Below are 16099 nucleotides of genomic sequence, written 5' to 3'. Positions count from 1 at the left end.
GTACGCACAGAACTTGAGAGTAGAGGGGGAAACATTGTCCAGTCCTGGAGATTTCCAGCGTTTCTGTCTTCTGACAAGCCTCTCCACCTCCTCTATTGCTACTGTTGGTGATGGAGAAGTGATGTTGTTCATCTCGGAGGGTGTGGGTAATTGGGTGTGAAGTGGTGATTGGAGGGGGGTGGGTGGGAAAGGGTCCAGTCTTTACAGACTGGAGTCTTGCTTTAAGTATTGTGAAGTGGTGATATGGGAGGACTGGGTGCAGAAGGGGTCTGGCTGTGGTTGGCTTTGCAGACTGGGGTCTGGCTGTGTTGGTTGGGGAGGGGGTACCGGGCTTATGTTTCTGCTTGTCAAACCTGCAGTAAAACTCATTCAGGTTGTTGGTCATCTGACGACTGTCCAAAGAGCGGGGGGGCTTTCCTCTTGTAGCTGGTGATTTCCAAGGCCTTCCAAACTGAAGATGAGTCACTAGCTGAGAACTTGCTCCTCAACTTCTCAGAGTACCTTTCCTTGGCAGCTCTGATTCCTCTTCTCAGCTTGTACTTGGCCTGCCTGTAGAGGTCTGCATCCCTGCTCCTGTAGGCCTCCTCTTTAGACTGTCGGAGCTGTCTGAGTTCTGCAGTGAACCAGGTCCGGGTCCTAGTTGGAATGTAACTGTTCTCACAAAAGCTGACATATGATGATACAGTGGCTGTATGCTCATCGAGGCTTGTGGTTGCTTCCATGAACACATTCCAATCCGTGCAGTCAAAGCAGGACTGTAGGTTCTCAATGCCCTCCCTAGCTTGTCCACCTGTTCATTGTTCTGTCCACAGGTTTAGCTGCTTTTAGTTTCTGCCTGTAGGTCAGCATAAGGTGAACTAGACAATGATCAGAGAGACCCAGACCCGCCCGGGGAACAGAGCGATATGCGTTCATGTTTGCTGTATAATTGTGATCGAGTGTTCTCTCCCCTCTGGTGGGGCAGGTAACGTGATGTCTGCATTTTGTAAGGTCACAGCTGAGGTTAGCCTTGTTAAAGTCCCCCAAAACAATGACCATGGAGCCTGGGAAGTCACTCTCTACCCTCATTATCTGGTCAGCGAGTTCCGTTTGTGCCTCACGTACGCAGGCTTGTGGGGGAATGTAAACTCCAGCGAGAATAAAGGAGTTAAATTCCCTCGGAGAATAGAAGGGTTTGCAGTTTATAGTAAAGAAGTCGATGTTTGTAACAAAGTGGGAACATTGGAAAGTGTTTTGGGAGTCACGATTCAATTATATCATATACTCCGTCAGTTAATAATGTATCCAAAGTGGATGCAGATCTCACTTCATTTTTCCACTTCTGAAGCCTCCGATAATGAAATTATTTTACTATTTCCTCACAGTAAGTTCCCGCTCCAGCCTAAAACCTGGATCCCTCTAACATAACGTAAAACAGACAAACAATGAAGAGTTTGAAAAGCTCCGTGAATAATTGGCAGAGGAATTAAACAATCACTTGCTGTCGGTTTTCAGGTATTATGATGCAATCATCTTCCAGTTCTCTTGAGGAGATAACGTTTAGAATACAAAAGAGGGAATTAGTTAGTGTGTTCAATGTGGACTTTCAGATGGTTTATCGTACGTTGTTTGAGGCCAGATAGTCTATGACCTTGGGAGGACGGGTTGATTGGATCAGATATTGTGTGTGTTGGTTCACGAGGGAACGTTTTCCTTCACATTCAATTGTTGTTTGATGATTATCTTAATATTGTTCATTCCAGAACCACGGAAGTTTGGATCGCTTGTCACCATCATGGCTGAAGGTGGCGATTGGGGAGGTGATGCAGTGACATCTACATCCAGGAAACAGAAAGGTTTGTAGAGCCGTCTGTGAAATATAAATGTTGCTTTGACAATGGAGCTGTTGCAAATACCGAGGTTCACAAAAGAAGTGGCAATAGGGAAGGGGCTGAGCAGAGACAATTTACATCTGCAGGGACAGCACAGTCACATGTGGACGGATGCAGGAACTGTGGGATAAATCGCTGTAATTTGGTTTATGTTATCACAAAAGTTGTCAAAATATCAATGCCCAGAATCATGGGTCATACTGCGGAGAAATGGGCCTTTGACCCACGATGGGTCTGCCAGCCACCAATCCCTCTACACTCTCACCAACGTCTGCACATGGGCCGCAGTAAACATTTATCAAGATGCATAACAGCATGGTTTTGTAAGAAGGAACTGCAGATGTTGGTTAAAACCGAAGATAGCCACACAAAGTTGGAGTTGGAATCCACAAAGATGGCAGGACTGTCATATGCTGAGAGAATGGAGCGGCTGGGCTTGTACACTCTGGAATTTAGAAGGATGAGAGGATATCTCATTGAAGCATATAACATTGTTAAGGGTTTGGACAAGCTAGAGGCAGTAAACATGTTCCCAATGTTGGGGGAGTCCAGAACCAGGGGCCACAGTTTAAGAATAAGGAGTAAGCCATTTAGAACGGAGACGAGGAAACACTTTTTCACACAGAGAGTGGTGAGTCTGTGGAATTCTCTGCCTCAGAGGGCGGTGGAGGCCGGTTCTCTGGATGTTTTCAAGAGAGAGCTAGATAGGGCTCTTAAAAATAGCGGAGTCAGGGGATATGGGGAGAAGGCAGGAACGGGGCGCCACTAGGGGTGCCGCACTGACGGCAGCCTCTGCCTATTCGTCTTTTCAATCTTTATTTTATTTTTAGTGAGTTTAATGTCTGTTTTGGGGGGAAACTTTAACTTTTCTATGTGGGGGAGGGGAGCAGGGTAAGGGGGAAACTGTTTCCCAGTCACTTCCTGGAGGGGACGCGACTATTTCTCTGAGTCGTGTCCTCGCCCCCCACCTCGCGGCCAACCAGCTGGATCGGAGAGGCCTTTCCTGCCGGGGACCGGGAACTGGGATCCGGAACAGAGCTACAACAGCGGCGGCGCAGCGCTGGATTCACCACGGAGCGGGCGATGCCGACCTGGATCGCCGTTTGGAGCTCCGGAGCGTTGGGTCGCTGCTCCAACATCATGGAGCTGCGGTTTGGGAGAGCTTCCAGCGCAGGCGGGGCCGACCATCATCGTGGAGTCCTGGGGCCCTTTGCCGAGGGCCGCCAGCGTTGCATCTCCGCCCGGCGCGGCCTGCGGACTTTGGGAGCTGTGGACTCCGGTAGGAGGAGGCCGACTCTGATGTCCAGGTCGCTGAGGACGTCCCCCAGTCCCGACGTCGGACTTACATCACACCGGCGAGCGGGCCTGGACATCGGGCCGCCCGTAGCGGCGACTGCGGAGGGCTCGGGGAGGCCCCAACCACGGGTGAACATCAGGAACATCGGAGGAAGATGACTGACTTTGATGCCTTCCCTCACAGTGGGAAACTTTGATTCTGCTGTGTAGGGATGTTTTGTGTTGAACTCTATCGTGTGTGGTGTTCTTTATTTTACTGTATGGCTGTATGGTGATCACATTTCACTGTGCCAACTGGTACATGTGACAAATAAATATATCTTGTATCTTGGGGTACTGATTGTGGATGATCAGCCATGATCACATTGAATGATGGTGCTGGTTCAAAGGGCCGAATGGCCTACTCCTGCACCTATTGTCTATTGTCCATAAGACTGGAGGCCTGTGAGTGGTGCGCCACTTGGGGTCAATGTTGGGCCCACTGCTGTCTCATCTGAAGAAATTAATTCAGTGGGGATGTTCAGGTATGATTAGTAAGTTTGGATGTAAGTTTGTGAAGTCGAAACAGGATAGGACCTTCACGTTGAACGGAAACGCCCTGGTAATTGAAGCAGATACAATAATACATGTCATAGAGTGATACAGTGTGGAAACAGGCCCTTCAGCCCAACCTACCCATACTGGCCAACATGTCCCAGTTACACTAGTCCCACCTGCCTGCATTTGGCCCATATCCCTCCAAACCTGTCCTATCCATCGACCTGTCCAACTGTTTCTTAAACGTTGCGATAGTCCCAGCCTCAACTACCTTCTCTGGAAGCTTGTTCCATACACCCACCATCCTCTGTGTTAAAAAGTTACCCCTCAGATTCCTATTAAATCTTGTCCCCAAAAGACATTTGTACAGAGCGGTTTAGAGGAATTATGGGCCATCCGTGGGCTGATGAGACTAGCTTTGATGAGGCATTTTGGTTTGGTTGGGCCGAAGGGCCTGTATTCCTGCTCTGTTGCTAAGACGACCATTAACTTCCACTTGCCCCAGAATGTCAGCAGATTGCTGCCGGATATTCCCAACCTGTGGTTTTCTCAATTTGAAATTGCTCGCTCTGCAATCTGTAATTAATGTTTTATTCAGGTGGGAAATTAAGTAAAGTGGGCAAATTCTTCAAAAGACTTCAGCCAGGCACCTCATCAAAGAAAGATGGCGAGAACACAGGAACAACGACAGAAAAACAAAGTGGGATTAAGAGCAGAATGTCGATGGAATGTAAAGCTGCCGAAGAGGAAAGGGAACAATGTCAGTCCCGAGGGCAAGGAATAGGAGACGTGGGTCACGGCCCTGGAACTGACCCAAGTGGTGAAATCCATCATGACCGAGATTCATCAAACAAGGAATCATCGAGTCTCATCCAAGGAGCAGGTGAGTGAAATGGGAGGGGAGTGGATGCAGCAGAATGGTGAAGACTATAGGGGCTGGGAAGAGAATAAAAACAAAGGGGTTCGGGCGAGGGGAAACAGGAGAGAGGAATAGTGGTGGAGGAGTGTTATACTGACTATGTTCGTGACCAGTAGTATTCTGCAAGGATCAGTTCTGGAACCGATGGAATTTCTGATCATGTCCACAATTGGACAAACACGTTGGTGGATGAGTTAGTAATTAAAACAACAGAACTATTTGCAGAATTGTTGATCATGAGGAAAGCTGTCAAATGATCCACTAGAATACACAACAGTTGGAAATATGGTCTGAGTTCAGGCAGACAAAGACTGGATTGTTTTATCTGAGTAATGAAGGCTGAGTGGAGGCCCAATGGATGTATAGAATATAAGGGGCATAGATATTGTCAGTCTTGTTCCCAGGGTGTGGATATCTCTCACTGGAGAGAGGAATGTTTAATGCGGACAGGCTGGACTAGTATTTTATGCAGATTTTGGTCGGTTCCTGGATGGTCCTGCATGAGGAGGTGGTGGAAACGCTGTTTAGACTGACACATGTCTGACACAGTCAGGGAACAGAGGATCCAGTCCATGAACAGGTAGATGGGATTAGTTCAAATTGGCATGATATTGTTGGTGCAGATATGGGGCATCGAAGGGCCAGTTCCCGTGCTGCACTATTCTATGTTCTATGTATCAGCTCCAGGTTTGGCTTCATTAATCCAAATCATAAAGTCATAGACTCGTACAGCAATGAAACAGGCTTGCTGGTTCAAGATGCCCCATCTATACTGGTCTCACCTGCTTGCATCTGGTCCTTACCCTTCTGAATCTTCCTGATCCGTGCACCTATGCAAATATATTTTACATGTGTGGAAGCTCCTGCCTCAACTACCTCCTCTGGTAGCTCGATCCATATGTCCAACACGCTCTGTGTTAATATGGTCTCTGCCTGATTCCTAAGTCTTTCTCCTCTAACCTTAAGTCTATGTTCTCTGGTTCTTCATTCTCCTCCTCTGGGTGTAAGACACTATCCGCTCCCATCAACAAACTATTCTACCTCAATAAGATCATCCCTCATCCTCCTGCGCTACAAAGAATAAAGTGCTTGCATGCTCAACCTCTCCATGTAATTCAGGCCCTCGAATCCTGGCAACATGCTCTTACATGCTCTTAAGTCTTCTCCACACCCTTTCCAGTTTGGTAACATCTTTCCTATAACAGGATTAGTGATAATTTTTCAAAACTCGTTAGATTCTGGAGTAGTTCCTGAGGATTGGAGGGTAGCTAATGTAACCCCACTTTTTAAAAAGGGAGGGAGAGATTAAACGGGGAATTACAGACCAATTAGTCTAACATCGGTAGTGGGGAAACTGCTAGAGTCAGTTATTAAAGATGGGATAGCAGCACATTTGGAAAGTGGTGAAATCATTGGACAAAGTTAGCATGGATTTATGAAAGGTAAATCATGTCTGACGAATCTTATAGAATTTTTTGAGAATGTAACTAGTAGAGTGGATAGGAGAGAACCAGTGGATGTGTTATATCTGAACTTTCAGAAGGCTTTCGACAAGGTCCCACATAAGAGATTAGTATACAAACTTAAAGCACACGGTATTGGGGGTTCAGTATTGATGTGGATAGAGAACTGGCTAGCAAACAGGAAGCAAAGAGTAGGAGTAAACGGGTCCTTTTCGCAATGGCAGGCTGTGACTAGTGGGGTACCGCAAGGTTCAGTGCTGGGACCCCAGCTATTTACAATATATATTAATGATTTGGACGAGGGAATTGAATGCAACATCTCCAAGTTTGCGGATGACACGAAGCTGGGGGGCAGTTTTAGCTGTGAGGAGGATGCTAGGAGGCTGCAAGGTGACTTGGATAGGCTGGGTGAGTGGGCAAATGCATGGCAGATGCAGTATAATGTGGATAAATGTGAGGTTATCCACTTTGGTGGCAAAAACAGGAAAGCAGACTATTATCTAAATGGTGGCCGATTAGGAAAAGGGGAGATGCAACGAGAACTGGGTGTCATGGTACACCAGTCATTGAAAGTAGGCATGCAGGTGCAGCAGGCAGTGAAGAAAGCGAATGGTATGTTAGCATTCATAGCAAAAGGATTTGAGTATAAGTGCAGGGAGGTTCTACTGCAGTTGCACGGGGTCTTGGTGAGACCACACCTGGAATATTGCCTACAGTTTTGGTCTCCTAATCTGAGGAAAGACATTCTTGCCATAGAGGTAGTACAGAGAAGGTTCACCAGACTGATTCCTGGAATGTCAGGACTTTCATATGAAGAAAGACTGGATAGACCCGGCTTGTACTCGCTAAAATTTAGAAGATTGAGGGGGGATCTTACAGAAACTTACAAAATTCTTAAGGGGTTGGACAGGCTAGATACAGGAAGATTGTTCCCGATGTTGGGGAAGTCCAGGACAAGGGGTCACAGTTTAAGGATAAAGGGGAAATCCTTTAGGACCGAGATGAGAAAAACATTTTTCATACAGAGAGTGGTGAATCTGTGGAACTCTCTGCCACAGAAGGTAGTTGAGGCCACAGTTCATTGGCTATATTTAAGAGGGAGTTAGATGTGGCCCTTGTGGCTAAAGGGATCAGGGGGTATGGAGAGAAGGCAGGTACAGGATACTGAGTTGGATGATCAGCCATGATAATATTGAATGGCGGTGCAGGCTCGAAAGGCCGAATGGCCTCTACTCCTGCACCTATTTTCTATGTTTCTATGTTTCTAACAGGGTGTCTACAACGGAACACACTACTCTAAATGTGACTTGGCCAAAGTCTTGTACACCAGTTACATAACGGCCTGACTTCTACACTCAATATTGTGAATGATGAGGCCTGTCATTCACTAAGGGCCTGTCCTGCTTTGTCTTCACAGAATGCAACACGTTGAGCTTATCTGTATTAAACTCCATTCCACATTCCTCAGCCCAACAGATGAAGATCCATTTGCATCATTTGATAATCATGCCTTGTGTTCTCATCCACATCTTTGATATCAACCACAAACAGCAATGGGGCCAGCAATGATCCCTGGGGAACACCACTAGTCACAGGCCTGCAGTCTGTAAAACAAACTTCCACCCTCACCCTCTGCTTCCTTTCATCGTCAATTCTCTATCCAGTCAGTTAGTTCTCCCTGGATCACTTGTGATAAAACCTTCCAAAGCAGCCTATCATGTGGAACATTACCAAATACACTGAAGTCCATATAAGTTAAATCTACAGCTTGTCCCATCAATCTTTTGTTACTCAGAAAATGTAATCACATTTGTGAGATATGCTATGCTAACTATGCTAACTATCCATAAACGGCCCAATCCAACACATATAGATATATCGTTCCCCTCAATATCCTCCAGTAATTTGTATACCACAGCCGTTAGATTCACTGCTCTACACTTCCCATGGTTTACAATGCAGCCCCTCCTAAATGCAGGCACAGCATAGCTTGTTATTTCCGTTTTCAGTTATTTTTTGTGAGCAATGTCCTCAATTGCCAGAGTAAAGGCCTTTCTGAGCCTCCTGTATGGAGAGTTGCACGTTTATCACCCTCTGGTCACAGCGGGGACTGTGATCACAGGAGAAGTTGCAGCAGAATGATTGTTAGAGGAAAGGATAATTTCGGCATTTCGCATTTGCAATATAGATTGCATTTTGTACATATTTGAATAATGAAATGAGACCTAACGAGTCGGGACTATTGAGTATATGAGTGGAAGTATGAAATTTACACAAATGCAGACATGAAGAGCAATGTGGTCTACTGCTTTTAGGGGTATACCTTGTTTGGATGTGATGTTTTCCACATCTCCGCTGCACTGTAATGCTGTTTGTTGGTTCACAAGGCATTGTCTTCCTTCACATTCAATTGTCACCTGATGGTTCTATTAATATTGTGTATTCAGAGCTACAGAATTTGGGAACATCTGTCGACACCATGGCTGAAGGTGGTGACAGGGGAGGTGATTCAGTTGCCTGTACATCAAAGGAACAAAAAGGTTTGTGAGCCTTCAGTGAAATATAGATGTTGCCCTGACATTGCATGTACACCTGATGCCAGCAATGAGGTTCACACGGCAGTGAGAATAGGGAAGGGGCTGAGCACAGAGAGTTGACATCTACAGAGACAGCAACGTCACAGATGCAGGAATTGTCTGATAAATCAGCACTCCTTTTGGATACAAATGATTTGAGTTGCCGCCAAAGTTTTAACAAAATATATTTATTTTATTAGAACCAATTGTACAAGGAGAAAGTAATCGACATAACAATTATACAATATTTGTACTGCTGCTATTTTAACATTTTATAAACTAATAACTAAATAGGGAAAAAGGAAAAAAGGGAAAGAAAGAAGAAAAGATATAGAAAAGCAAGAATTTTGAAAAAGACATGAAAAAGAAAAGAGAAACCCCCCTGAACTAACGAGAAGCGGAGATATATCCCACTACCCTTCCCTACGCCCGCCAACCCGACACTAGCGTCCGTTTTGAGTTTATGTTCAACCATTATGTTGTTGAAGAAATTCAATAAAAGGACAATAGACAATAGGTGCAGGAGTAGAGGCCATTCGGCCCTTCGAGCCAGCACCACCATTCAATGTGATCATGGCTGATCATCCCCAATCAGTACCCCGTTCCTGCCTTCTCCCCATATCCCCTGACTCCACTATTTTTAAGAGCCCTATCTAGCTCTCACTTGAAAGTATCCAGAGAACCTGCCTCCACCGCCCTCTGAGGCAGAGAATTCCACAGACTCACAACTCTCTGTGAGAAAAAGTGTTTCCTTGTCTCTGTTCTAAATGGCTTACTCCTTATTCTTAAACTGTGGCCCCTGGTTACATGAATACATTACACCACTAATCACCTATGTTTGCATGTGATTCGTATCCCACCCTATCCATGTGGCCACCTAAAAGCTGCTTAAATGGAACGATCATATTTGCCTCCACCACCAAGTTTGGCAGCAAATTCCAGGTATTACAATGTTTATCAATTCTGCCCTCAACCTCTCACACTCCACAAAAAGCAATCCAGGTTTGTCCAACCTCTTCTTATAGCTAACACCCTCTAATCCAGGGGACAATTTGGCCAACATCTTTTGCACCATTTCCAAAGTTCTATATGCTTACTGTCATTAGGGGATCTGAACTGCACAAAAATTCCAAACTGACAGTTCAGGGAACAGGAAGTGCCCTTTTGTGCCCGAGCCAGGCCCCAATGTGGAAAATGCCTGCAACAGCCACTGAGGAAAACAGATGTTAAATCTATTAAATTGTGAAGGATTGGAGTATTTTCAGAAAGACATGTATTTTCGATATCAGATTAGAAGGCCATGTGATGATTTAATTCTGGTTTCCTGGGCTATTGCACAGTGGTGATGATGAGACTATCCTTCTATCTATTTCCCGTGACCCAGCTAGAGAGCATTTTCAGGTGTGATGAATGGTGTGGGAGCGGGAACCGTTCACTGTGAATACGTGATGTTAAAACTGCAGTTTTTTCGAATGTACTCATTGAAGTGTGAACTGAGGGCCAATGGTGAACGATTTCTCAGATGATGTTTTCCTTCCCCTCCTGTGTTCACAGATATAAACTCCGCAATCTCCACTTTCCTGTCAAACTGTGACGATCACCAGCTCTTACAGTTGACGAGATTCTACTGGGACCGACTGGAGCAGGCGATTGAAGAGGTTGTGGATGGACTTGGCTTGAAGCTAACTGGCGCGGATCACTTCACTGGGCAAGAGTATCATGTAAGTGGAAGAGATGCAGATCTTGTGTTGTTTATACATTTAACACAGAATGAGAGAACCAATGTAAAGGGACGGCTGGAGAATGAAATATCAGGGGCACATGTGGATCAAACACCACAAAGCAGTTTTATAATTACAGCGGTGGGAAGGTTAACATTATTGAATAATTATTAACAACACATACCAGGAAGGCAGCTGCGGAGATAATTAATAACTGGTGATCACGGTCCTTATGTATGATCCCAAACTGTATGACCCCAAAAATACAAACCCAACCTAACCATAACATTCCCCATGTGATTGTTCCACTTCAAACATGTTTCACTACCTCACTGCTGCTTCAGCACGACTCTCTCCCTGCGCACATGTCCTGTGGTCACTGGCTTCTCCTCGCTACCGGTTCCCCAGCTGACACCAGACCCCTCATTGGGCCCAGTAGTGAAGTGTGCTCTTCCTGTAGTTAATCAGCACTTACCCTGGGGAAGCTCAACACTGACCCTGTGGTAGTCAGACTGTGCTGGGTCAGTCAGTGTTCAGGGTGGGTCATTGTCAGCCTAATGATTGCATGTTGACATTGCCGCTCAAGGCCCTGTCTCGGAGTTGGCCCTTTCCTCCCGCTTGCTGCTTGCCTTCCTCCGCTCCTCAATATGTTCACCATTGTTCATTACAGAGTGTGACTGAACTCGCAGAGAAGGGAAACCAAGCAGCCGGCTCCAAACTGCTCCTGAATCTGGTGATGGAGAAGGGTTCTGGGGCACGAAGGGTGATGTGGCAATTCCTTGCGGAAATACGTCAAACACTACTGAAGCTGAGCAGATTATTGAAAGAGATACTGGCTCAAGGTACGGCAACATTAGACTATGAAACTTCAGCTGTAAATGCTGCTGATCTTACAGTATTGAACAAAAAGGACCATGCAAGTTAAGCACAAGATATGTTGGAGTAACAGCGGGACAGGCAGCGTCTCAGAATAGAAAGACTGGGTGACGTTTCGTATCGAGACCCTTCTTCAGACTGAGTCAGGGGAGTGGAAGATACAGAGATAAGGAAGTGTATGGTGTGAAAACGGACAAAGAGGAATGAGATCAATGAAATTGTACAATAGATCAGTGCTTGTTAAACTGGTGAATGGTTCACCCAAGGGTGAATGAAATTGTTTCACGATGAATGAAACTAGAGGGGTGAATGACTTAATTTATTCAGCTATTTATATACAAGGGAGAATAAGACGAAAATTACCAAAAAACATAAGAATATTTAGTGGAGGGTGAATGAAATGTTGTGATAAAGATTCAAGGGTGAATGATACTGAACTAGTTTAAGAAGCACTGGAATAGATCATTGTTAGCGAGGAGAAGGGAACAACAAAACAAACAGATAAAATGTAATGAAGGACAGTCAGACTGGTGGGAGAACTGTGAATGTGTGAGGGATGGAGAGAGAGGGAAAGCAAGAGTTACTTGAAGTTAGAGAAGTCAATATTCATACCACTGGGGTGTAAGCTCACAAGTTAATAGGTTAATCTGTTTAAACAGGTCAAGACCAGTTCACCTACATGGACACGGTGCAGGGTTTATCTGAAGTGCCCACTCACCTGAAAGGTAAGTGATGGGATGGGACTCCCACAGCCGCCTGTCTTTCACTCTGAAACTGAATGTCTGCCTTCAGCTGCCTGATCACAATCTGTCAGACCTTGGGCGCTGGGCCTTCCTTGCTGGGTCTGGTGGATGGGGAACTATTTGTTTTTGTCACAATCCTCGGTCATTTTGTGGAGTCTCGATGTTTAATCAGACTCCTCCATGGGGAATCCAGTGACCGGCTGCTGTCTGTCAGTCAGCAAGTCACCGAATTCCACTCTCGGCAGCACTGCCGGAGAATCCTGACAATTCCCAAAACGTACTCGACCGAAGGAAACATCGGAACCTCCAACTGCAGCGTAGAAGTGTTGCAATGTGGAGTTCTACAGCAGAACCCGGACTTGCTTGGAGTTCCTGGGGAATTGCCTGCGTTCAGATGATGGTTGCCATGTACAGAGCAGACCGCAGTGATGCAGATTAGGAATGTGATGGGGGTTTGTAGAGTCAACACTATGCTAACTATCCATAAACGGCCCAATCCAACACATATAGATATATCGTTCCCCTCAATATCCTCCAATAATTTGTATACCACAGCCGTTAGATTCACCGCTCTACACTTCCCATGGTTTACAATGCAGCCCCTCCTAAATGCAGGCACAGCATAGCTTGTTATTTCCGTTTTCAGTTATTTTTTGTGAGCAATGTCCTCAATTGCCAGAGTAAAGGCCTTTCTGAGCCTCCTGTATGGAGAGTTGCACGTTTATCACCCTCTGGTCACAGCGGGGACTGTGATCACAGGAGAAGTTGCAGCAGAATGATTGTTAGAGGAAAGGATAATTTCGGCATTTCGCATTTGCAATATAGATTGCATTTTGTACATATTTGAATAATGAAATGAGACCTAACGAGTCGGGACTATTGAGTATATGAGTGGAAGTATGAAATTTACACAAATGCAGACATGAAGAGCAATGTGGTCTACTGCTTTTAGGGGTATACCTTGTTTGGATGTGATGTTTTCCACATCTCCGCTGCACTGTAATGCTGTTTGTTGGTTCACAAGGCATTGTCTTCCTTCACATTCAATTGTCACCTGATGGTTCTATTAATATTGTGTATTCAGAGCTACAGAATTTGGGAACATCTGTCGACACCATGGCTGAAGGTGGTGACAGGGGAGGTGATTCAGTTGCCTGTACATCAAAGGAACAAAAAGGTTTGTGAGCCTTCAGTGAAATATAGATGTTGCCCTGACATTGCATGTACACCTGATGCCAGCAATGAGGTTCACACGGCAGTGAGAATAGGGAAGGGGCTGAGCACAGAGAGTTGACATCTACAGAGACAGCAACGTCACAGATGCAGGAATTGTCTGATAAATCAGCACTCCTTTTGGATACAAATGATTTGAGTTGCCGCCAAAGTTTTAACAAAATATATTTATTTTATTAGAACCAATTGTACAAGGAGAAAGTAATCGACATAACAATTATACAATATTTGTACTGCTGCTATTTTAACATTTTATAAACTAATAACTAAATAGGGAAAAAGGAAAAAAAGGGAAAGAAAGAAGAAAAGATATAGAAAAGCAAGAATTTTGAAAAAGACATGAAAAAGAAAAGAGAAACCCCCCTGAACTAACGAGAAGCGGAGATATATCCCACTACCCTTCCCTACGCCCGCCAACCCGACACTAGCGTCCGTTTTGAGTTTATGTTCAACCATTATGTTGTTGAAGAAATTCAATAAAAGGACAATAGACAATAGGTGCAGGAGTAGAGGCCATTCGGCCCTTCGAGCCAGCACCACCATTCAATGTGATCATGGCTGATCATCCCCAATCAGTACCCCCGTTCCTGCCTTCTCCCCATATCCCCTGACTCCACTATTTTTAAGAGCCCTATCTAGCTCTCACTTGAAAGTATCCAGAGAACCTGCCTCCACCGCCCTCTGAGGCAGAGAATTCCACAGACTCACAACTCTCTGTGAGAAAAAGTGTTTCCTTGTCTCTGTTCTAAATGGCTTACTCCTTATTCTTAAACTGTGGCCCCTGGTTACATGAATACATTACACCACTAATCACCTATGTTTGCATGTGATTCGTATCCCACCCTATCCATGTGGCCACCTAAAAGCTGCTTAAATGGAACGATCATATTTGCCTCCACCACCAAGTTTGGCAGCAAATTCCAGGTATTACAATGTTTATCAATTCTGCCCTCAACCTCTCACACTCCACAAAAAGCAATCCAGGTTTGTCCAACCTGTTCTTATAGCTAACACCCTCTAATCCAGGGGACAATTTGGCCAACATCTTTTGCACCATTTCCAAAGTTCTATATGCTTACTGTCATTAGGGGATCTGAACTGCACAAAAATTCCAAACTGACAGTTCAGGGAACAGGAAGTGCCCTTTTGTGCCCGAGCCAGGCCCCAATGTGGAAAATGCCTGCAACAGCCACTGAGGAAAACAGATGTTAAATCTATTAAATTGTGAAGGATTGGAGTATTTTCAGAAAGACATGTATTTTCAATATCAGATTAGAAGGCCATGTGATGATTTAATTCTGGTTTCCTGGGCTATTGCACAGTGGTGATGATGAGACTATCCTTCTATCTATTTCCCGTGACCCAGCTAGAGAGCATTTTCAGGTGTGATGAATGGTGTGGGAGCGGGAACCGTTCACTGTGAATACGTGATGTTAAAACTGCAGTTTTTTCGAATGTACTCATTGAAGTGTGAACTGAGGGCCAATGGTGAACGATTTCTCAGATGATGTTTTCCTTCCCCTCCTGTGTTCACAGATATAAACTCCGCAATCTCCACTTTCCTGTCAAACTGTGACGATCACCAGCTCTTACAGTTGACGAGATTCTACTGGGACCGACTGGAGCAGGCGATTGAAGAGGTTGTGGATGGACTTGGCTTGAAGCTAACTGGCGCGGATCACTTCACTGGGCAAGAGTATCATGTAAGTGGAAGAGATGCAGATCTTGTGTTGTTTATACATTTAACACAGAATGAGAGAACCAATGTAAAGGGACGGCTGGAGAATGAAATATCAGGGGCACATGTGGATCAAACACCACAAAGCAGTTTTATAATTACAGCGGTGGGAAGGTTAACATTATTGAATAATTATTAACAATACATACCAGGAAGGCAGCTGCGGAGATAATTAATGACTGGTGATCACGGTCCTTATGTATGATCCCAAACTGTATGACCCCAAAAATACAAACCCAACCTAACCATAACATTCCCCATGTGATTGTTCCACTTCAAACATGTTTCACTACCTCACTGCTGCTTCAGCACGACTCTCTCCCTGCGCACATGTCCTGTGGTCACTGGCTTCTCCTCGCTACCGGTTCCCCAGCTGACACCAGACCCCTCATTGGGCCCAGTAGTGAAGTGTGCTCTTCCTGTAGTTAATCAGCACTTACCCTGGGGAAGCTCAACACTGACCCTGTGGTAGTCAGACTGTGCTGGGTCAGTCAGTGTTCAGGGTGGGTCATTGTCAGCCTAATGATTGCATGTTGACATTGCCGCTCAAGGCCCTGTCTCGGAGTTGGCCCTTTCCTCCCGCTTGCTGCTTGCCTTCCTCCGCTCCTCAATATGTTCACCATTGTTCATTACAGAGTGTGACTGAACTCGCAGAGAAGGGAAACCAAGCAGCCGGCTCCAAACTGCTCCTGAATCTGGTGATGGAGAAGGGTTCTGGGGCACGAAGGGTGATGTGGCAATTCCTTGCGGAAATACGTCAAACACTACCGAAGCTGAGCAGATTATTGAAAGAGATACTGGCTCAAGGTACGGCAACATTAGACTATGAAACTTCAGCTGTAAATGCTGCTGATCTTACAGTATTGAACAAAAAGGACCATGCAAGTTAAGCACAAGATATGTTGGAGTAACAGCGGGACAGGCAGCGTCTCAGAATAGAAAGACTGGGTGACGTTTCGTATCGAGACCCTTCTTCAGACTGAGTCAGGGGAGTGGAAGATACAGAGATAAGGAAGTGTATGGTGTGAAAACGGACAAAGAGGAATGAGATCAATGAAATTGTACAATAGATCAGTGCTTGTTAAACTGGTGAATGGTTCACCCAAGGGTGAATGAAATTGTTTCA

The 16099-nt window shown here is 45.2% G+C and overlaps 1 protein-coding gene across 1 annotated transcript in view; it reads left to right on the top strand.

Annotated features, from left to right (window-relative positions):
• Positions 1-12117, top strand: part of LOC116973723 — a 29329-nt gene extending 17212 nt beyond the window's left edge. Inside the window, exons 2-7 of the mRNA XM_033022032.1 lie at positions 1743-1835; positions 4303-4587; positions 8534-8626; positions 10217-10383; positions 11054-11225; positions 11919-12117. Coding sequence (XP_032877923.1) covers positions 1775-1835; positions 4303-4587; positions 8534-8626; positions 10217-10383; positions 11054-11225; positions 11919-11992 — 852 coding nt within the window. The 5' untranslated portion in view covers positions 1743-1774 and the 3' untranslated portion in view covers positions 11993-12117. The remainder of the gene's footprint in view (positions 1-1742; positions 1836-4302; positions 4588-8533; positions 8627-10216; positions 10384-11053; positions 11226-11918) is intronic.
• The last annotated feature ends 3982 nt before the right edge of the window (positions 12118-16099 follow it).

The sequence above is a fragment of the Amblyraja radiata genome, chromosome 5 (assembly GCF_010909765.2).
Source record: "Amblyraja radiata isolate CabotCenter1 chromosome 5, sAmbRad1.1.pri, whole genome shotgun sequence".
Taxonomy (NCBI): Eukaryota; Metazoa; Chordata; class Chondrichthyes; order Rajiformes; family Rajidae; genus Amblyraja; species Amblyraja radiata.
The sequence above is the reverse complement of the archived record's forward strand: the minus strand, read 5'-3'. Positions and strand labels throughout refer to the sequence as shown.